We start from the raw sequence: 23081 nt of genomic DNA, 5'->3' as shown, positions 1-23081 counted from the left end.
TGCTGCAGAAGCTCACTGGGTGATTTTGGACCAGTCACATACTTTCAGCCTAACCAACCTCACAGGCTTGTCGTACAGATAAAAAGGAGAGGAAAAATAATGTAAGCTGCTTTGGCCCCCACTGTGGAGAAAGGTGGGGTAAAAATGAAGTAAATAAATAAATATAGCTAGATAAAAGAAAGGTTGGTAAATGGCTGAGAAGGAGAGACTGAGACAGGGTAAGGGGAGAGGATATGGGGGTTGCCAGAGGAAGGAAAGAGGAAATAGTGTGGGGAGGGGGATTGAGGGGAAAGTGAGGGGCCACGGGTACTAGGCCAGTGGGTCTGGCCCAGTGGCCGACGCCACACAACCGGGCCACAGTTTTCCTAGGCAGAGGCTGCTGGGGGGAGGAAGCAGAAGACAAAGGGGCAGATAAATGTAGGTTGGTTGTTGGGTGGGAAGGCGAGAAGAAAACAGGAAAAGGGGAGAGGCTGTGGGGGCTTTCAGGAAAGGGAAAGAGGAAATAGTGGGGGGGGGGAAATGTCCCCTGCCAGTCCTCACGGTTTCCATTTGTTTTCTTTTATAGTTTGCCTTTCTCACTGGGACCCAAGGCAGATTACAAATATGATACTGAAGTGCCGCCAATACAGGTATTTTACCTGGCACACGTTTGCAACAATGATGTACAGGCTCTTCCCTGCGTTGCTTAGGCTACAATCTGGGTGGAAAGGACCTTCAGAAACACCTCCTGACTAGAAAATGTAGTTTCTGTTGTTCCTTGAAAAGAACTCTCTGGTCAATTAGTCACTCAAAAAATTGCTGCTCTCTTGAGGCGGAGTAAAAAAAAAACCCGAACGTAAAAGGTTATTCGTGGAATCGAATCTAATTCATAAAGCCCGATGTAGCTTGGATTACTCATGAGAAAAAGGCCGCAGCATTGACAGCAGTTGTGTCTGCCCCTGACCGTTCAGCCCTCCTCCTGTCGACAAGCCCACTGTTGAGGCCCGCCCCCACCTCCGTCACAACTCCGCCCATCGCAGCTCCATAGAGGGGAGGCATCCGAAGGAGAGGGGGAAGGAGAAGTCCTATCGGGCTCCAAACCGCTCGACTCCACTTTCATGCAACCGAATGCATGGGGAGTTCTGCCTTGGATTTGCCGCTCTCTGGATGCACATTTTCCCCATCCGAATTCTCAAAACGCAACAATAAGCCCCCAATGCAGTTTTGAGAATTTGGATGGGGAAAATGTGCATCCAGAGAGAGTGGCAAATCCAAGGCAAAATCTCCCCTGCGTAAACAGCCCTTGTCTCCCTTTCTGCTTCGACTCGGCACGGTTCCCCCCCCCTTCCCTTTCAGCTTTGGATTCGTTTTCCCGTTGACTTCTGTTTTCTGCTTCTGTCCGCTTTCCTCGTTTCTCTTTTAGTCTCCCTCCCTTTTTGATGGTGTGTTCTGACTTGTTGCTTCGTCCCCCTTTGGAATAGCTCTTTTCACTGCTCCCCTCGTGATTTACGCTTGCGCTCCTTTTTTTCCTTCACCTCCATCTCTTTGTTTCCCCCTTATTTTTTCTTTCTTCATTAGTGCAGCAGCCAAAGCGCCCAAGGCCATTTATGCATGGGAGGCCGCGCATCTCTTGTAATCTTGCTGTAGAGATTTGGATTTGGTACGGCACTCAAGCGCAGATCTAGTGGCCGCGCAAAGCACACAAAAAGGGGCGGGCTTCTGGCCGGAACAAAAAAAACCCCTTGGCCAATAGTCGCCCCTGTGGGTGGGGAGATGTAGGAGAGGGAGGAGACATTTGCCGGGATGGGCGGGGAGAAGAAATCCGACTCCAGGAGTTTTTCATGGGACCCTCCGGCAGAAAGTGCGAGGCAAAGGGAAAGATCGTAGCAACACAGGTTTGAGTTGCTGCTGGTTTGCTGCGAATTTTATGGGCTACCTCGGGGCAGCTGTGAAAAATCGAAAATAAGGTCCAGACCAACAAAGCATCGAAACCGCAGCAAACAGCTATGAATAAATGACCTCTGTGTTCAGACCTAATGCATTTCTGCGTTGTTGAGTTCAGTAGCCAAGAAGTGACGATGCAGTGACAAGCTGGCCATCGCATGTTCAGAAATGTTTCAAATTGTAAAAAAAAATGTATAAAGGCGGGAGGGAACTGAACAGCAGTGTGATTCATTCTGATAGTTCAGTCTGTAGTAGTGATTCTTTCTGGTAAATTTGCCTGTAGTAGTTTTGTCTTGTGATTTTTGTCTTGCTCTTTTGAAGGCTGAAGAGACTTCCTCTCAGCGTGAACTGTTTAACTTTTGGAACCATTTGACTAATAAACTTGTTTAAAAAGGATTCCTGATCTCCAGTGCGCTATCTTAGATCGATCTACCTGGGTAGCGTTTTCTAGGCACAACAATACAAAAATGTAAGTCAGTCAGTGAGCAGATTACAAAATATAACATCAAGCAATCAGTGAGCAGACTACAAGATATGATGATATTGGAATCTAACAGCAAAAAATTCCTGATAAGACAGAATAATGTAGTTTGGCTGAGAATGTAAAAGGGGGGAGAGAGAGAGAAAAAGAACACATGCGAGCATCTCTGTTTCAGGCAACAAGACTATCAGCGTAGGGAAGACTTTATTTACTAAATAAAACTAACCTCCTGACTGCAACCATTATACCACAGCTTTACTCCTTCTACTAGATTGTATTCCTGGACAATTCTGTTTTGCACATTGAGAAACAACAGAGAAGTGTGGGGGCCCTTCCTAATAGATCAAAGTGTAAGAGCCACCAAAGAGGATGAGCATGACCGGGCAACTGCCAGTTTTATCTGTTTGTTGGCTGGCCCCTTCATAAGGCTTTGCTCAATAAGCGGAGATGTCACAATATAACATAGCAAGAGAGATAGCCCTGGCAGGTACGGGGGTCCAATGCCTTTAAGGGCTTTGTAGGTGATATAGCCAGCACAGTAGATTGAACCCAGTTAACTTCCTGGTAACTAATGAAATGTCTGCTGATGGTAGTTGGACTGACATTCTGTACCACCAGTAGTTTTTGAGTTCTCTTTAAGACTCAGGTAGAGTGCATTACAGTAGACCAGCTTTGAGTTAACCATAGCATGGATTTACATGGCCAGATCAGCAGTCAAGATAGGGAGCCCATTTTCTGGGTTAAGTGGAGTTGGTAGAATGCCTTCTTTGCAGCTTGCTTCAGCTTGCTTCTCCAGCAGCCAGGGTGGATCAAGTATCATGTCTAGCCTCTTAACTGAATTATCTGGACCCCATCAAAACTGGGGAGCACCATGTCTTTTCAGGATCTTGACCCTCCCAGTCAACATTACCTCCGTTTTGTCAGGATTGCACTTTAGCGTGTTTACCCATAGCCATCTAACTACAGCTGTCAGACACTGGTTTAGAGTACTGCATCACCCGGTGATTTGGATAAAGAAACACAGAGCTGTGTATTTTGTCCCTCATGCTATTCAATCTTTAAGGAGAAATCATTCATGGTTTTGGAATAGGGTGTCATCGGTATATATACTGATGACACCCTATTCCAAAAACCATAAATGTTTCTCCTAAGAGACTGAATAGCATGAGGGACAAGACTAACCATTGTGCAATTGCACAAGGCAGGTCCCACGTACTGAAAAACTTGTCCCCAACAGCAACCTTCTGTTGGAATGATTTGAACAATGTAGAACCACTGAGGAATAATTTGAACAATGTAGAACCACTGGTGTGGTTAGAGTGCCAGGCTAGGATTTGAGAGATGCAGGTTCAAATTCTCTTGGCCAGATGTTCACTGGATGACCATGGGCTAGTCACTCACTCTCACTCTAACCTACCTCACAGGGTTGTAGTTGTGAGGGTCTGCATGTCTGTGTCTGCTGGTCCTGGCTCCCCCTCCCTTTGAACTCGTAAAAGCAGTTCACACCGTTTGGCATTTCCTGGGTTCAGGCGCGTATCTGTTAGGCCCTGACTGGGATACCCTCCCCTCTGACTGATGACTCCCCTGCTGCGCTTTGATTCACTCCCTCTCGCCTGATTCACTCCCTCTCGCTAGATTCGGCCTTGGAGGCCAGATGGCCCTAACAAGCCCTCTGGGGTCGATTGATGTCTATATTGTACCCATTTATCTTGTAGCTTCCCATAACATAGGTGTGAACTCAGTTACCCTGTAGGGGATATAACTCTGTAGCTTTGGAATCTTGCTCACTTGCAACTTTTACCCGTGTTTGACCTGTAACTGTCTGAAGCCTTCAATAAACTCCTTGTTTCTGCATCAGCGTCTGAGCAAGTGATTTTATGGAGTTTGCACAGTTCAGTTAGGAACTCTCACAGTAGTGAGGATAAAATGGAGGACAGGCGGACAATGCTCTTGGCTTCTGTAACCTTCATCTGCTAAGTGGTTGATGAAGACAGCTCAGAGGCTCTGACAGCTACTTCAGACTGTTGTGGGGACATTGCTGCTGAAGGGCATAAATCAGCAGTGGGAATCGATACAAGCCTGCTAAACTGGACCCCTAATGGGTGCCTGCTGGACCATGGACCTTGGTGCAAGGGTTACGTAAATGTCTGGGAATTATTTCTGTGGAATGCACATTAAGGTACTGACAAGATAGTTCATTTGTTACAGTCTGTTGAAGAGATCTATAAAAGGGGTCCAGTAACAGTTGCGTTTTGACCATCTCTCTGTAACTGTATGATACAGTTAATCACTACCATGGCCTTGCTGAGACACATGATGATGAAGGACCTGCATGTCACAGATAACACAAACGCTGTTGCAGAAAGCAGCAGATTCCTCACGAACCTTTAAGGCAAAAAGAGCCATTGACATTGACAGCAAATCAGTCTCTCACAAAACATACACTTGCACCCATTCTAGCATTTGTAAACTGAACAACCAATCCATCTGAAAATAAATCACCTTTTAATTGATGCTGCTAAGGAGTCAATAACTAGCTGGAGCAAAAAAAATGATTTTTTAAATTTATTTATGAATGCTTGTTTGAAAAAGGTACAAAGTACCCACTGCATAGGAATACACATAGATCCCTGCTTATGTGACACTTTGTTGGTCTTAAAGGAACAGGTGAACTGTTTTCATGTAACAACGGAGTGAAAAAGACTGGCCCAAGGTCATCCAGCTGTTTAGGGATTTTGCACCCGGGTCTCCCATGTCCTAGTCCAATGCTCTAATCATTAGATATCACATGTGTAATTCATAATAGTAATATATTTTTGTCATTGCAGGAAAGCTGCAGATCCCTCCCACAATCATTTCATAGGCCAATGAAGCATGCACTTTTATGAGAATCATACCACAATATTGTGAAAGGGAAAGAAACAGTACCTTGTCCTAATGCTACAGTGAAACAGCCCCTTTCTCAACCCAATTCAACAATGAAAACCCTCTAATGAGAATTCTGCTCCTCCTGGCGTAAGGAGCATGCTGAATTATTAACAGATGGATCAGATTGCTAGTGAGCTCAAGCAACAGAACATAGAGCATGTAACCAGAGTACAGCAATCAGATAATTTTCTAAGGGAGAAAAGAACAGCAGAGGAGCACGTCTTAATGGCTTAGCCATAGCATTCCAAGGACACAGAACACAAAACCTTCCTATCCTCAGAATCTCCCAATTTTTCATTTCAATTACATTGACAACTACCTCCATCTCTCAGATTGAAGGTTCCCAACCAGACTAGAACTCCCTTGCCTGAATCTAATGAACACCAGCGGTCACAGGACATGACAGGTTTCAGCTACTCTATCCCTCAAGTCAGACTTCCCCTAGGTACACTCAGCTACTGCAGGGGCAGCCCAGCCTTTACCTTTCACTCCTTAGATTTTTTTTTTATTGCAAGTTTGTTTTGCTTGTTTATACGTGCCATCTTTTTGTTATTGCTATAGACATTGTTTTTCACTTTAACTGCTGGTAATATTAATTTTAAATCCTGTTTTTGTTACTGAACTTTTAAATGATATTTGCCTGCACCTGCTCTAGAGTCTTTTGGCCAAGAGTGCATCCTGAAAGTATGCCAAATAAAATAAGACGGGGTTGCACTGGATGAGGACTTGACGGTCTGGGAGTGGGAGAAGCAGGGTTTCATAAAAAGCAAGTCTCTTTTTCCCCCTGCTGTATCGCAACATGATATTTAGCATGTGGACTGCATAGCCAAATCAAATTCAGTGCATACAGAATACAAACTGACCCACAGTGGGTTAGATCTCCCTTCAAAAATCACCATATCTTTAGCAGACTGGGTAGTGATGTATTCTGCAGGGCTACAATCAGGCATGCATAAATGCATGAGACACACACACACACACAGAGACAGAGAAGGCAGTCAGCATTGATCTACCTCACTTCTATCTGACTTATAGAAAGAGGACTTGTCAGGATAGTTTATTGGATCCCACCATTGTAGTTGTAAGAATATGCATCTGGCTTCCGCCTCTGCACCAAAAAACATCTAATAAACTGGAACTTGCACAGTAGCTACTTTGACACCAAATTCAAATTATATCACTGAATGTTCCTAAATACAGAAATACATGCATATAAAGTTAACATCAATAGTCTATCTGTAGTGTTAAATAGAAGCCCTCCTAGCCTGTCCCTTTGGACACAGCTGATTGTGTTGATATCTATACCGGAAACACCCATTTCCCACTTGTTTTGCTGTTGCTCAGTTGCAAAAGCATGAATTTAACAAAGCTATGCCCACCCCATTCAGTTTTCAGAACTTCATGAAGGTTGACCTTACGCTCCCAGTTTCCTCCCAAGTCAAATGTTCAGCACCCACTACCACAGTCCCCCTTCTGGAGACGTCCCCTCATGCAGAGGCCATCTGTTCATTACCCAAGGAACAGGTCCCTTCTAAGGGATCATCTCCCAGTCCCTCTGTGCGATTCCTTCCTACCTCAAGATCCCCATCTGCCACAACCGGAAAGTGAAATTGTAACAGGAGATGAAGAGAGGGCAGAACTCCTCAATTCCTACTTTTCCTCAGTCTTTTCTCGTGAGGGAAGTGGTGATCAACATGGCATAAGCAGAACATGTGATGAGGGAAGGGATTTGCAGCCTAGAATTAGCATTGGGGTAGTGCACAAACACCTGGTTTCTTTAAATGAAACAAAATCCTCTGGGCCAGATGAATTGCACCCAAGGGTACTCAAAGAACTTACAGATGTAATTTCTGAACCTCTGTCCATTATTTTTGAAAAGTCTTGGCAAACAGGTGAGGTACCAGAAGATTGGAGGTGAGCAAATGTTGTCCCCATCTTCAAGAAGGGGAAAAAGGAGGATCCGGGTAACTACCGACCCATCAGCTTGACTTCTATACCAGGAAAAGTGTTTGAACAAATCATCAAACAGTCAGTCCTTGAGCATTTAGAAAGGATGGATCTGATCACTAAGAGCCAGCATGGTTTCTCAAGAATAAGTCATGTCAGATCTCCTTTTTTGAGAAAGTTACTACCTTGCTGGCTCAGGGGAATGCTGTAGACATAGTTTATCTAGATTTCAGTAAGGCTTTTGATAAGGTTCCCCATAGTATTCTAGTTGACAAATTGGGAAAATGTGGTTTAGATCCTATTATTGTTAGATGGATCTGCAACTGGTTGACAGATCACACCCGAACAGTGCTAGTTAATGGTTCCTCATCCACTTGGAGAGAAGTGACTAGTGGAGTTCCTCAGGGATCTGTGCTGGGCCCTGTGTTGTTCAACATCTTTTTAAATTATTTGGATGAAGGAATAGAGGGGATGCTTATTAAATTTGCAGATGATACTAAATTGGGAGGGGTAGCAAATATGGTAGAAGACAGAGACAAGATGCAGGACGATCTTGAAAGGCTGGAGAAGTGGGCTAGAACTAATAAAATGCACTTCAACAAAGACAAATGTAAAGTTCTGCATTTAGGTAGGAAAAACCAAATGCATAATTATAGGATGGGGGAGACTTGTCTGAGCAGTAGTGTTTGTGAAAAGGATCTTGGGGTCTTAGTAGACCAAACACTGAACATGAGTCAGCAGTGTGATGCGGTAGCTAAAAAGGCAAATGCAGTCTTGGGCTGCATCAACAGAAGTATAGTGTCCAGATCACGTGAAGCGATGGTATCGCTTTACTCCGCTCTGGTTAGACCTCAACTAGAGTACTGTGTTCAGTTTTGGGCACCACAATTTAAAAAAGATGTAGACAAGCTGGAACGTGTCCAGAGGAGGGCAACAAAGATGGTGAGGGGTCTGGAGACCAAGTCCTGTGAGGAAAGGTTGAAGGAGCTGGGTATGTTTAGCCTGAAGAGGAGAAGACTGAGAGGGGATATGATAACCATGTTCAAGTACTTGAGGGGCTGTCATATTGAAAATGGTGCCGAGTTGTTTTCTATTACCCAAGAAGGTCGGACCAGAACCAACGGGTTGAAATTAAATCAAAAGAGTTTCCGTCTAGACATTAGGAAGAATTTTCTAACAGTCAGAGCGGTTCCTCAGTGGAACAGGCTTCCTCGGGAGGTGGTAAGCTCTCCTTCCCTGGAGGTTTTTAAGAAGAGGTTAGATGGCCATCTGTCAGCAATGCTGATTCTGTAGGCAGATGATGAGAGGGAGGGCATCTTGGCCATCTTCTGGTCACTAGGGGTGTGGAGGGGGGAGGTAGTTGTGAATTTCCTGCATTGTGCAGGGGTTTGGACTTGATGACCCTGGTGGTCCTTTCCAACTCTATGATTCTATTCTATGATTCTTAACAGCAGATGTGTTGTCAGCACAGGAGTGCAATCTCTTCCCCCAGACATCTAAAGGTCTCACCTGCCCGTCTCAGTTCTTCCAGGTCAGCTCATCGCACCAAGGACATTCCTGTGACTTTAGACCTCCAGGAAGATATCATGCATACAGCACTCAATGCAGAACATCCCACCCCAGATGGATTTCAACCTTCAATTTATATTTATCAAACTACAGATACCCACTCACCACTTTTCTCTTACTCAACTGATTTACTTCCCTATCCTCCACTGCTTTGTCACTGGGGCTATGAGGCTTTGGTTTCAAGGGGTGTCTTTCTGTTCATCCTTTATATAGGCTAGTAGAGTGACCATCTCTTCTGTACATCCTTTAGTGCTTTAAAGGTTACCTGAAACTCCTGTGATGTACTGCTGCTTGGGTTCGCTGAGAGAGGCAATAGCCAAACCCCTTCAGTTTGCAGCAATCTCAGACATCTTCAGCAGAGGCTTCTAGGAAAGGTTTGCAGGCAAACTACAACTTCATCAGCCCTCAAAACGGGCTAGCCATTTCAATGAAAAAACATACAGCAGTCCAAAACTACTTTGAGAAGCTTTATTTAATAAAGATTTTGGTTTAAAATAATGAATTACAATGACAGGTCGTACAAGGAACCCCAGTCAAAGTGCAAAGTTCACAAATTACAGACACAGCAGAGGATTCAGAAGTTGTAAGTGTGGCTGGATCTCATGATAAGGTATGTGTAACAGTTTCTGCTACAGACAGACAAGTTGCTATGTCCCATCAGGGAGTCTCCGAACATTATATAGTACTCAGTTCCCATAATCCTCCTCAGTTTCCCACCCAAACACTGGCCTGAGATCAAGGAACACTTTGTGGCCCTAGAGAGCACTACTCACACCAACATTTCACTAAGAAAACGGGCATTGACTAGGGGAGGTACTTCCTCCCAGCAAAGAGCTGCTTAACAACCCAGAATGCAGTTCCCTGGATGCCATTAGGGCGATTCATTTTGCTCACTATTGAGAGCTAGAAGCTTTGAAAACAAATATTAACCGCCCCCAGAAAGAGCCACTGCTGAGTCTAAGCAAGAAGGTCAGTTCCGTCCACAGCTAAGCAAAGTAATCTGCTCCCTTTATTGTTGTGTGCTGCTTATTTGAGTTGAAGTCTGTTTTGTGCGTTGGCAACAGCATCAGCATCTCAGCTTCTATTATACTGGTGGAAAGACAGCTATGTTCTTAGATCTTAGGCAGAGCGAGGGGCACCAATGTGATGCTGCATTGCAAAAGGCAGGATATAGTTATGCAGGACATACCATACATGCCCTCTGAGGTCCAACATTTTTATATGTCTCTTAGGGAATCATGGTGACTTTGGTAATTTCCAGTGGCCTCATCATCCTTCACTGAAAAAGAATGGCATCTCTCTCTCTTTTCAGAAAGTTTTCTTGATGGAAACGCAAGCAAAACAGTTATTATTGTGCCAGAGACTAGGATATTAAAGCCTCAGGTGTCTGTTCACACATTTTGAACATGGCTGGCAAGCTTTTATACCACTACCACCCCATTGCACCGTGCATACGGAAAGTTGGCTACCCAAACACAAAGCAGCCGGCATGGCAGTTTTGCATGTTATCACCAGCCTTCCTGATGTGCGCTGTGAAGTGGCCATGCAAAATTGCAACTAATGTGCCTGTTCACCATGTGTTCAGTATCACTGGGGAAGAAGCAGGAAAGCATTCAGTCTTGTGCTCTATGTGAGCTTGCCCTTGGCCCTGATCTCGTCTTTCAAACAAACTAGCCAGTGATAGCTAGCAAGTCTCGAAAGAATCTGACTAACAGCGTTAGGAACGCAATAAAAATTAAGAACATCATCTCTTGCTTTGGCTCAGTCTATTTCTCTCAGTCACTCACTGCCTCCTTGCTCGAGTCAAAGATTCCTAGTCTTTCTAAAATATTCCACAAATGTCCCATTTCAAGGAAACAATTATTTTCAGCCTTGGTAAGAACCACACTTTTAGGAGCACATACACAATAATTCCACCAGAATGGCTGACTGATTTCTAGCTCGCGCCTACAAAGGTCTTTAGCTAGATGCTAGCTCTGGCAAAAAGTGGTCTCTGGTGGTCAAGTGTGTTATGCCTTTTTCACAGACCCTGAAGTAGGGACTAGTTGGATAGTCCCCAATTCAAGGGGGCTGTGTCCACAAGATCCCATTTTCCAGCAGCAGGCACTGTGTGTAGAACGTCATTGTTTCCCTGCGTCTCAGTGGCTTGATACCACTGCAAACCTACCCAGCATGAACAACGAGGAAGAAACAAAAAGGGGGGAAAAATCCGGGTTAATGTGCCACAACACAGTCAGCACTGTTTCCATTACACGCTATTCCCTTTCTTCCTTTATTTCCCCCCACCCTCGAACCTCATTAGCTCCAATAGGCCTTAGGAGAAAGCCAAGACAGAGGAAAGCAAGGGGCATAGGAATGTATATTAGTCTGCCATCTGGCGTTGGCTTGTGTCTAGGAAAAGGTAGTCAGTCACACTGAGAGACTGGTGCCATGAGAACCATTTTCTGTGGATTGAAAGGCTCACCTTTAAGGCCTTTGCCAGATACCGCAGCAGAAGGATTACTGTACTGCCGCCACATATCACACAAAGGCCCCTAGTTCAGCCATCCTTCCTAGATCAACAGCAGGTGGGGCTGTAGCCCACTTCTGGCACAAACTCAGGAAAGAAGAGTCTTAACATCCCTGAGGCATTGGCACACAGGGAGCAGCAACTCTGGAGCAGTCAGGCATATGGACTGGAATACCAGGGCATGCTGAGCATGTTAAGCCTCCCCCAACAAGCAAGACAATGGCCAGAAGAGAGGAGGATGCCATTGTAATATGCATGCAGCCAGGCTATAGTTATAGTTTGTTCTGACTGAGCTGCGTCAGAAGCACACGGTTAAAAACAACCCTGGGATCTTCTGGGTTACGTCTCAAGAGGCTGCAGAGAGGATCCCATATAAAGGGTCCTGAGCAACTTCTGAAAAGACAGATCTTGAGATTGAAAAAATGAGAATAAATTTGATGTACACAATGTCTATTTTTGTATCAGGGCTTTACTGGGAAATCATTCAAAGGGGCTCTTAAAACCAAAATGGGGCATGTGCAACATCGCTAGGTTCTCTGCTTATGTTAGTACAGAGATACAGCTTAAAATAACTAAAAAGGGGCCAAGGAAAGACTCCCCACAAAATGCTGAGCATACCACAAGCAAGGATTGTTTCTGCTCACCAAACAATAAAGGGGGTCTAAGGAACCGAGTCTGATCTGGATAAGAAGCAGCCAGTATTCCCTTCATGGTCTATATCACTTAAAGTTATAGCCCTGAATTTCATTGTATATCCCATTCACAGTGGGAGATGCTCCCAAGCTCTTATATTTATCAGGGGCCACAGACCACCCTGGCACTTTGGAATAAGTCCTTTTTTTGATGGGAAAAGAATTTTGAGATAGTAAACTCTAGGCAGCCCAGTATGAACCTGATACAGTTACTGCCTTTGAGACAGCCACAAAGCCCCATCACTAACGGCTCAGGACCTGCCAGAATGCTGCACAAAGTTGCACAAACATTAGGTCAGATACTGAAATAGCAAAGTATGTTGAGGAAAGACTTAACAAGCCACCTGCAGTCATGCTATAGATGGTGCATTAGCAAATGGCCTGCCTGGACAATAGTTAGCATTTTCCTCATTGAGGGCCCTGTTCAGAGAGGTCAGGCTGGGCCCTGTGCTGGCGCAGAACCAAATGGCTTACCTTGCCCAATTTGAGAGGGCCCAGCTGCAGATCATCTGGGGTCTGAAAGACTGCTGGATGGACCTCAGATATGACTGCAAACCGCAGCCCTTCCATGAAGATGGAAGGGTGATGCTCTGCATATTGGAAGCCGTCTGAAGAGATTTGGATCCAGGGAGTTTTGGGGACAATAGAAATCACCAAGAGAAACACCAGGGAATCCAAAGAGGATCCAGCAGGGTAGATGGCAAGCAGGCAGGCAACCAAAGACCAGAAGGATGGAGCACAGCAAGCCAATCCTCTCCAGGTGGCAGCCTTTCTGCCTGCACCGGGGGTTAGAGAGAGAGAGAGAGAACACGTGCACGCACACACTGGGAGACCTTCAGCACCAACAGGTCTTGGGAGAATGCTCTGTACCATCTGGCTTGCTTGCTGCCTCTTCCAGCTCAACCAGGTTCAGTTCGTCAGCTGCGTATGTGCGGAGTCCATCCAGCTCCTTCTTATGGGCCTGCAGAACCAGCTCTGTCAGACGAGTGAAAGACTACAGGAGGAAACAAAGGCAGAGGGGCAGATGTACCTCCTGCAGTGTGCACAACTACTGGTGCTTAGGTTTACAACACTCTTGCAAATGTCCACAATGTGCGTCTATTGATGTACCTGTTTTAGACATTTCTGGCACACTGAAAGCTTGAAAATTATTAAAAAGCAACTTGCCACTGTGTCTTCCATGCCTGGTTGTCTGGAGACAGTTTTTATTTCCCACAGCCAAGGATCTATTTACAATCTTGATTTATATGGGACCTCCAACATGATCTAAGTATAATATTTGCATTATAAAATGTACCTCTAGGCCAGGACGCTTCAAGAACATTCTCTACTATTCTTGTGACTATTTTAACTTGCTAAATTTATTTTTTCCAGTGTTGGTGGTTCAGAAAACAAAAGGGCTGCAGATTCCCCTTCAGTCTTGTTGACTCAGCCTTCCATCCTTCCGAGATCGGTGAAATTAGTACCCAGCTTGCTGGGGGTAAAGTGTACACGACTAGGGAAGGCAATGGCAACCCACCCCATAAACATAGTCTGCCTAGTGAATGTCATGATGTGACGTTACCCCATGGGTCAGTAATGACCTGGTGCTTGTACAGGGGACTATCTTTACCTTTACCATGTTATATTATTATTTGGTGAGTATCATTAGTTATATTTGCTTTTCTCTAGCCTTCTAGTACATACATGATCCAAAATGAAGCACTTTTTAAAATTCAGTTGATTTCAGAGGGAGAATTAAACATACCAAGCTATTTCTGTTGAAATCAGCTGCTGAATCATGCACTACCTGTTGCACCAACTTATGTGAACTGCTAATAATAAAACACACATTCCCCCCAAAAATAAATAGACCACTTCTAAATAAAACTTTCAGCCCTGACATTTTAAATTCAAAATGTGCATGGTAAGCGGTTGTGGCCACTTTTGTAGATTTTAAAAAAAATTAGATCACCTCTTTTCAATATATTAATTTTGCCTTCGCTCCCCAGAGTAGAGTTTCTATTGGTTGTGAGAAAGAATAGGATATCCCAGAGATTTTCTAGTACATTCTTTTCCTCATTATCCTAGATTATTCTACAAAGATAGTACTGGATCCAGTGGAAATTTTTGCAGATTGACTCCTCTCACAGCACTCTCTCCCCATGCTGTTCCTGGGCATCCTGCCCCTCAGAAGCAGAATCTGCTGGGCATTTTAGGCTGAAGAGGGAAATGAGGAAGTCCTGATCCCTTCTGTCAGCAGATATTTTGCACAGGATCCAGCCTGTCATGTCTGCCTCACATGCCAACCTCTGGACTCCCACCATGTATTCCTTTTAGACTACTTCTTGCCCCCATTCACAACACGGACTGGCTGCAGCAAGCACATCTTGTAGCCATTTGCGGTGGTTGTCAGTATGCTTCCAGACCCCCAATACAAATGCTTTTTAAGGCCCTAAATGGCTTGCATCCAAGGTACTTGGTAGACCACCTCCTCATGCTCATGCACCAAGGTTGGCAAAGGGAGCCTTATCATGGGATCTCAGTTAGAGAAATCCAATCAGTAAGAACCTCTACAAAGATTTTCTCAGCAGCCACCCCTGCTCTTCAGAACTCCCTTTCCCCTGTACAGCAGATGGTTCCTTCTTCAGCAGCTTTCCAGCATCAGCTGAAAACTCTCTTATTCTGGAAGGCCTTTTTAAGTTAAATTGCTCCCTGGTGCTTCCACGTTTGAATGGCTACTACCGGTATCTATATGAATTTTAATATTTTATAGGCTTTATAGCTACAAAATTGGACATGCCTGGTCAGTGTCTGGCGATCTCTCAAAATATTGACCACTGACCAAGGCAGGAACTTCGGTCTCTGCACAGATCTTTGCCATCTCCCATGACTAACAGAACCAGAAATGAAATAAGCAAATTGTACATAATTTACTCAGGTTGTAGAATCTGGCCCCCTTTTTTAAACAAAAGAAAAATAATATGCAAGCCCAGCCTACATCTTACAGAAAATATGTATCTGAGGTCCTTACCTCCTTGATGTTTAAATTGGTACAGGCACTTGTTTCATAGAAATCCATGCCATATTCTTTAGCCAGCTGGAAAAAAGAAGCACTTGCAGGTTTATGCATAAAGACATTGAATACTCATATATTGCTCCAATTTCTTCCAACCTATTTGCCCTACTTCTATCCCTATCCACTTCTAAATCTAGGGAGGCAAGCCATAGGTGTCAGTCAGCATTTCTTCCTACCTGGCACATGATCAACCCACATTTATACTAATACTTCCCTTTCCCTTATCCAGAGCAGATCTCCTTCTCCCTATTGTATACTGATCTGTAAACAATATGCAACATCTGGTTCAGTGGTAAAACATGTGCTTCACATGCTGAAGGTTCCACATCCATTTTTGGCATCTTGACTTTTAAAAATGGATCAGGTAGTAGATGACGTGAAAGACCTTGGAGAGCTGCTGCCAGCCAGCCAAAGGAGACAATATTGGACTGGCCCTGACAGACCAATGATCTGACCCACTGTAAGTAGCTACATCAGCCTGATATTATAAGAAAAGTTGATCCATTTTTGGCATCACACACAGCTATTTTCCATTTAAAACCTGCAGTTCAAATGGAATATAGAAATCCAGAAGTTTGATTGCAATCATTAGGAATGTGATGAATACTTAAATGTGTGCCTCAGGTGAAGAGATATTTTACTCTTCACTACTATTAATCAAAAGTTTGTACGTTTTACCCCCCACTGGGGTCTAAACTGATACAAAAACATGCATTGTTCATTCATTGTTTCTTCTGCAGTAAAACGAACCACTTCTAACGAAACCCATAAATCTTTATCTAAATCATCAAGAGTTTTTGTTGGTATGCTTGGCTGCGCAATCGTCACTTATTATTTAGTACTTTAATATTAATTTATTTTTCCTGCCCTTGCTTCACGGAGGTCAGGGCAGCATATATCATGCACTCTTCTTCCATTTTATCCTCACAACCACCAGGTGAGGTAGATCAGGCTGAGAGAGAGAGAGACTGGCCCAAGGTTACTCAGCAAACCTCACAGCAAAGTAAAACTTTGAACCTGGGTATCCCACACTTGAGTCCAACACCCTATACCCACTACATCCTGCAGGCTCTTTCATAAAGAAAGAGCCTAAGGGGCTGCAAGGTAGGTAGCCAAGGACCCAGGGAATAAGGGAAGACGCTACCTTTTCCAACACCTTCCATCTGCCCACAGACAATAGGCAGCTTATTCTTTGATGTCATCTACTACTCAATGTCTGTGTATGAGTGAGTAAGAAGGAAGGGTAGAAGGGGGAAAAACATGGGCAGTGGAGCAGTCCCCTAATACTCCACCATTTTTAGTAAAGCACCAACAGCTTTTGAATAGGAAAAGAACAGCACACCTGGTCTCTTCACTCACCCCTCGGTGGTGCAAACTTAGATAACTGGTGGACTGAGGTCCAGATCCAAATCCTAATTCCATCTTCTATAAGTAATGTAGCCATACCGTAAAGCAGAACTTGTGAGTGACAGAAGGAGACTGGATTTCAGATCCCTTGACTTTGAAAACGTTTAATGGTTTTCCAATGCCTGACTTTCTAGATCAGATTCTGATCTAGTTCTCACTAACAAATCATACGGTTGCAATCCTGTTTTTCTATCATGCCACTTCAGACTGTAGATGGGGTACTGCATGGTAAAATGCTTCTTCATATCACTCCCCTACCCAGAATCACTGCACTATAAAAAACAATACCAGGGAGAAGGTTAGGCTAGCACCATTCTCTTGCATTTTATGGCATTTTTCAGCTGCAGCAGTGCTTTATGGCAGAATTAGTATCGCTGGCATGAAGGAGTTCAACCAATATTATTGCAGTTTTGTGGCAAGGGTGTTTGTAGCAGAAACCAGTGCTGCATTATCATCTCAAGGATTGTGGAGGTAGCTAATCTGAAAAATAAACTAAACGTCTGAGTATTTTAGATGCCACCAGTTTAAACCTTTTGCTTTTGACCTTCCTATTGGGGGGGGGGGGAAGAGAGAGGGGGAGAGGGGGAGAGAGAGAGAGAGAGAGAGAGAGAGAGAGAGAGAATTCAGTTATGGGAACCTTCACTTTTCTGGAGATTCCCATGATTGAATCATTTTCTACCACCGCATTTTCTGTTGCAAATAGGCCTTTATGGAGGATGACTATGGTCTATTCAAGGAATTTACCTGAAGGCCTTGCTCTCTGCCTACTTGCCTCTTCTCTTCCTCATCTGCTTTATTGCCAATGAGGATCTTCTGGACACCATCTGGAGCATACTGGAGAAAAGGAGATAATGTGAGCACTTGTCCCATGACAATCCCAGAAACAACATCCACAGACAAGGAATCCAAAATAGAGTTGATTTATTAGGGAAAGTCTACAGGTTTACAGCAGCTATATAGGTAAGTTGGCACGAATGAGAACCAAAGGCACGGCCTAAGGCCTATATGGAAGAGCATTGGTCATATCAGATAGCGGTGGCAGCCATGGCAAACCCCCCCCCCCCATGAGGGCAGTTCCCACGGAGCTAGCGAGAGGAATTTGACAGTTAACAGGCTCGACCTTGGGCCGCACCTGGCGAAACCAAAACATGCATAGCCTGGCCGTCTCAGCAACGAGCAGGCCTGACAGATAAATGTTATCTGCTCCCAGTTCGCTCAGACAGTTACTAGGCAGCTGCATGATGCTTACACGGGATAGGATTTCTGTGCACAGTAGGGAGAATATTTCTCACACCACTGCAGCATAACCAAAGGCAAAGCAGCACCTTCTGATAGTCTTCATCCTACACAGCTATTACAGCAGGGTGACCACAGCCAATGCTACCTGGTCTTTAGAAAGCCAGTCTCAAAATCAGGGTGGGCCATATGAACATCATCTTAGGCACTTCCCTGGGTTTGGCCCATATAATCTTTATTCCAGGCCTGCACATTGCCTATCCATTTTCCCTTTAAACTCATTGCAGAAACCATGTAAGACTCTATATCTAGCTGTGGCAGAACATAAAAGGAGCCACCCACACCATTTCCCAGTATCCTAAAAGCACCTTTTATGTGCAAGAGCACAGAGGTGCCACCAGAAAGCCTATTCCAATGAGTCACTTACGCTAGGAACAACTGCCCAAGACAAGATACAGAACAGTCTCTTTTTTCTTAAGTAGCTGCACTTGTGAAATATGACTGAGTTAAATATGAGATTCAAAACAGATAAAAGAGAGTATTTCTTCACACAACACATAGTTAAATTGTTGAACTCCCTGCCCCAGGATGTGGTGATGGCTGCAAACTTGGAAGGCTTTAAGAGGAGAGTAGATATGTTCATGGTACATAGGGCTATCCATGGCTACTAGTCAAAATGAATACTAGTCTTGATGCACACCTATTCTCTCCAGTATCAGAGGAGCATGCCTATTATATTAGGTGCTGTGGAACACAGGCAGGATGCTGCTGCTGTCATCTTGTTTGTGAGCTTCCTAGAGGCACCTGGTTGGCCACTGTGTGAGCAGACTGCTGGACTTGATGGGCCTTGGTCTGATCCAGCATGCTTTTTCTTATGTTCTTATGGACTCAAGGATACAGGCATGCCAAAATGATGTGCTTCGAACAGCCTGACTACCCGGTAAATCATCAAGTTGACAGTTCATAGGCCTAATCAATTATGAACCAGGCTTACCTATCTGAATGACAGGCTGGCAAAGCACAGTGTGCTTCCTGCTGGACAAAAATGACCATCTCTCTTGTTCCCCAGCTGCTAAGAAAGGAGGAAGGCAACCTCCACTTACCTCATCCACATCACTGGCCCATTTCATTATATGCTGGTAGGAGCGCTCACTGCTAATGTCATACACCAAGAATATTCCCTGTAGAGAGAACAAGGTAAAGGAAATATAATAGCAGTTGGTGCCATGTGACCAAAAACTGAACCACTTTTACCCACAACGCTTCAAACAAAATTATTTTTATGTGGTTTGCCCTATCCAACTTCCTTCAGAAATGATATGGAGAATTGTGAGCTGGACACTTGAGGATTATTCTTTTGTCCTCTGTCCTTTACAAATATGATGTTTCTAGTTAAACAAGCCTGGTACATTCTGGCTCCAACAAGCTCATGAGGTCAGACAATGCCTCTTTCTCTGTATAAGCCAAGCTCAATGAAGACTTATCAGATGTGACCTTGAGCTACTAAACCAAACAGATTTTGTTTTCTTACAGTGTGCCTATGGATTTCTCCCACAGCAAGCTGCTATGATAATGGACAAATATGTAACAAAAAAGCAGGTTTACCCTAGAGTTGGCCAAGTTATTTGGATTCCCTGCAGAAACAACAGGACAGGCTCTTCATTTTAAAGAAAAAAAGTAAAGGTAGTCCCCTTGCAAGCACTGGGTCATTACTGACCCATTGGGGGGGGGGGGTCGCATCACAACATTTAGGAGGCAGTGTTTACAAGGTGGTTTGCCATTGCCTTCCTCAGTCATCTTCCCTTTACCCCCAGCAAGCTGGGTGCTCATTTTACCAACCTCGGAAGGATGGAAGGCTAAGTCAATCTTGAGCCGGCTACCTGAAACCAACTTCTTTCAGGATTGAACTCAGCTCGTGAGCAGAACTTTTACTGCATCTATGGAGCAGGGCCTCTAGTGGTAGGCAACAAGTGACCTATAGATCAAATCTGCCCTGCAAACAGCAGCAGCTGGTCTACTAATCTATTTTCTCCCCTAAAGAAGGGTCTATTTTTCTCTGCTGTGTAAATCAGAGCAGACATCACATGCAAGTCACATGTTCTGGGGGTCAGCATACTGACTGCAGCTACACCAGACAGAGTAGCAGGATTATAATAGTAATATTACTTCGAAATCCTCAGAACAGGAAGTATCTCTTAACAGAGGCATTTCCTCTTGGTGCTTCCTAGTTATACCCTCAGAGCTGGCCCAAATCTTATCAACGCTTCAGGTAAACAGGCCAGCAGTGAGCCCAGTCACCTGTCCACAGCTTCCTGTTCCTGCTGAGGAGGTTTACCAAAGATCCCATGGCAGCACTGATAATCCTGAACTAACACTATTGTCAGAGAACGAAGGAAGGTGTGCTGTTTCTTTCATTCCTGAGAGCTCAGCAAGAAGTGAAACTTGCAGCAGACAGTAGGGGAGGGACAGTAGGGGGTCCAAACCTTTTACTTCACTCAAGGTTCTTGGGATGAATGTCCCTATTCAGGCACTCAAACAGGGGAAGAGGATTGCGTGCAGTGCTTCATTAAATTTCCTCAGCAGAAGCAAAACGCAATGATAGCACAGCTTCTATTCTCTCCGCAAGAGGACTAACTCCTCTTCCCCACCTGTGCATATCATAGAAGTTTTACTGGAATGCTAGGCCTAGTCTAGCCCACACCCTTGTTTCCTGGAGGGGTGCTCTGAGAAGGGTGCAGATTCCCTCCAATTTGTTCCCCCACCTTTTGAGGCAAGCAGCCAGACCTGTGTCCATCACAATTTCAGATTCAAGCAATATAAACAGCCTCTTCAAAACTTGCTTTATGATCTGCCGGAAGCATCAGGAAACATATGAATGGTGGAGCCATTGCCTCTCTCCTTTCTGAGACAGGCAGCATGATATCATGGATCTGTCAGCATCAATCGTGTGTTAATACGAGTGGAGCAGCTTGTAAGAAAGGGGAGTAGAACATGGCCATTTCACCCCAATGCTAAGCTATTTACTAACTGTGAAGGTCAAACAAGCTGTTAAATGGAAACAATTTCAACACTGATCTTCATTTTAGTTCTGGGTACCAAAAGAGAGATTCATGTTATAAGAGGTGAACCGCAGGCCAAGCAAATTGGGACTGAGCAGATAAGGAAAGTGAGGATAAAGTAAAGAAGGATAGCCAGTCAAAGAGGCCAAAGGGCTGGAGCAGAAAAGGCACACACCAGAGATGTCTAGAGAGGGACACAGTGTGGAGGCATTTCTATGCAAAAGGCAGAAGTTTCTGACCCAAAATGGGGGAGTTGGAGTGCTTGGTCATAATGGAAAACATGTTGAGGTGGCTGAACCAACTAGAAACAGCGATTGCAGTGGTATCAAATTTAATTTACATGTATATGGAGAAATGCCAGAGAACTCCACACAAACACATGAAGCTGCCTTATACTAAATCAGACCCTTGGTCCATCAGTCAGTATTATCTACTCAGACTGGCAGCGGCTCTCCAGGGTCTCAGGTAGAGGCCTTTCACATCACCTACCTTCCTAGTCCCTTTAACTGGAAATGCCGGGACTGAACCTGGGACTTTCTGCATGCCAAGCAGATGCTCTACCACTGAGCCATGGCCCTTCCCCTCCAACATAGTCATATTTGACTTTAAAAGAACAATTGTCTCTAAAATGAGAAATTTGGTTAAAAAAAAGTTGAAACAAACAGTCAAGAGGGTCAAATCTCTTGATAAGGCTTGGGAGTTACTCAGAACTTCAATACTAGAGGCTCAGGTGAGGAAAAGTAGTACAAAGTCTAAGAGGTCACCAGCATAGCTAACAAGCAGGGTGAGAGAAGCTATTAGAGGGGAAAAGGCTTCCTTCAGAAACTGGAAGGCTTACCCAGATGAGGCAAACCAAAACCAACACCAACTTGCACAAAGGAAATGCAGGCAGACAATTAGGGATGCAAAAAAGGATTTTGAGGAACGTACAGTGAGGGGGAAAAGTATTTGATTCCCTGCTGAATTTGCCCGTTTGCCCTCTGACGAAGAAATGACCAGTCCATAATTTTAATGGTAGGTTTATTGTAGCTGTGAGAGACAGAATAACAACAGGAAAAACCCCAGAAACCCAGAAGACAAAAGTCAGACATTGATGTGCATTATAATGAGTGAAATAAGTATTTGATCCCTTTGCAAAAGATGACTTAGTACTTGGTGGCAAAACCCTTGCTGGCAATTACAGAGGTCAGACGTTTCTTGTAGGTGGCCACCAGGTTTGCACACATCTCAGGAGGTATTCTGTCCCACTCCTCTTTGAAGGTCCTCTCCAAGTCAGTAAGATTTCGAGGCTGATGTGCAGCTACTCGAACCTTCAGCTCCCTCCACAGATTTTCAATGGGATTAAGGTCTGGAGACTGCCTAGGCCACTCCAGAACCTTAATGTGCTTCTTCTTGAGCCACTCCTTTGTTGTCTTGGCCGTGTGTTTTGGGTCATTGTCATGCTGGAATACCCATCCTCGACCCATTTTCAATGCCCTGGCTGAGGGAAGGAGGTGCTCACCCAAGATTTGACAATACATGGTCCCGTCCATCGTCCCTTTGATTTGGTGAAGGTGTCCTGTCCCCTTAGCAGAAAAACACCCCCAAAGCATAATATGTCCCCTTCCATGTTTGACAGTGGGCGTGGTGTTCTTGGAGTCGTAGGCAGCATTCCTCCTCCTCCAAACACGGCGAGTTGAGTTGATGCCAAAGAGCTCGATTTTGGTCTCATCTGACCACAACACTTTCACCCAGTTCTCCTCTGGGTCATTCAGATGTGCATTGGCAAACTGCGGACGGGCCTGTACATGATCTGTCTTGAGCAAGGGGACCTTGCGGGCTCTGCAAGATCTCAGTCCTTCACGGCGTAGTGTGTTACCAACTGTTTTCATGGTGACTATGGTCCCAGCTGCCCTGAGATCATTGACAAGTTCCCCCCGTGTAGTTCTGGGCTGCTTCATCACCGTTCTCATGATCATTACAACTCCACAAAATGAGATCTTGCATGGAGCCCCAGACCGAGGGAGGTTGACAGTTAGGGTTAGGGTGGTCACCTTCTCACCAAGCTGCTTGGCAATAGTCTTGTAGCCCAGTCCAGCCTTGTGCAGGTCTACAATCTTGTCCCTGACATCCTTGGACAGCTCTTTGGTCTTGGTCATAGTGGCTAGTTTGGAATCTGATGGATTGATTGCTTCTGTCGACAGCAGAACCCTAACTCTAATCTGGCTGGTTGATAGGGGATCAAATACTTATTTCACTCATTATAATGCACATCAATCTCTGACTTTTCTCT

At 44.6% G+C, this 23081-nt stretch overlaps 1 protein-coding gene across 1 annotated transcript in view; it reads right to left on the bottom strand.

Annotated features, from left to right (window-relative positions):
- Positions 1-12271: 12271 nt before the first annotated feature.
- RAB15 (RAB15, member RAS oncogene family) overlaps positions 12272-23081 on the bottom strand; it is a 35714-nt gene continuing 24904 nt past the window's right edge. The window contains exons 4-7 of the mRNA XM_056850864.1: positions 18854-18931; positions 17259-17348; positions 15063-15128; positions 12272-13043 (exon numbers count right to left, since the gene is read on the bottom strand). Of these exons, the coding sequence (XP_056706842.1) occupies positions 12885-13043; positions 15063-15128; positions 17259-17348; positions 18854-18931 (393 nt within the window). The 3' untranslated portion in view covers positions 12272-12884. The remainder of the gene's footprint in view (positions 13044-15062; positions 15129-17258; positions 17349-18853; positions 18932-23081) is intronic.

The sequence above is a fragment of the Euleptes europaea genome, chromosome 6 (genome assembly GCF_029931775.1).
Source record: "Euleptes europaea isolate rEulEur1 chromosome 6, rEulEur1.hap1, whole genome shotgun sequence".
NCBI lineage: Eukaryota > Metazoa > Chordata > Lepidosauria > Squamata > Sphaerodactylidae > Euleptes > Euleptes europaea.
The sequence above is the reverse complement of the archived record's forward strand: the minus strand, read 5'-3'. Positions and strand labels throughout refer to the sequence as shown.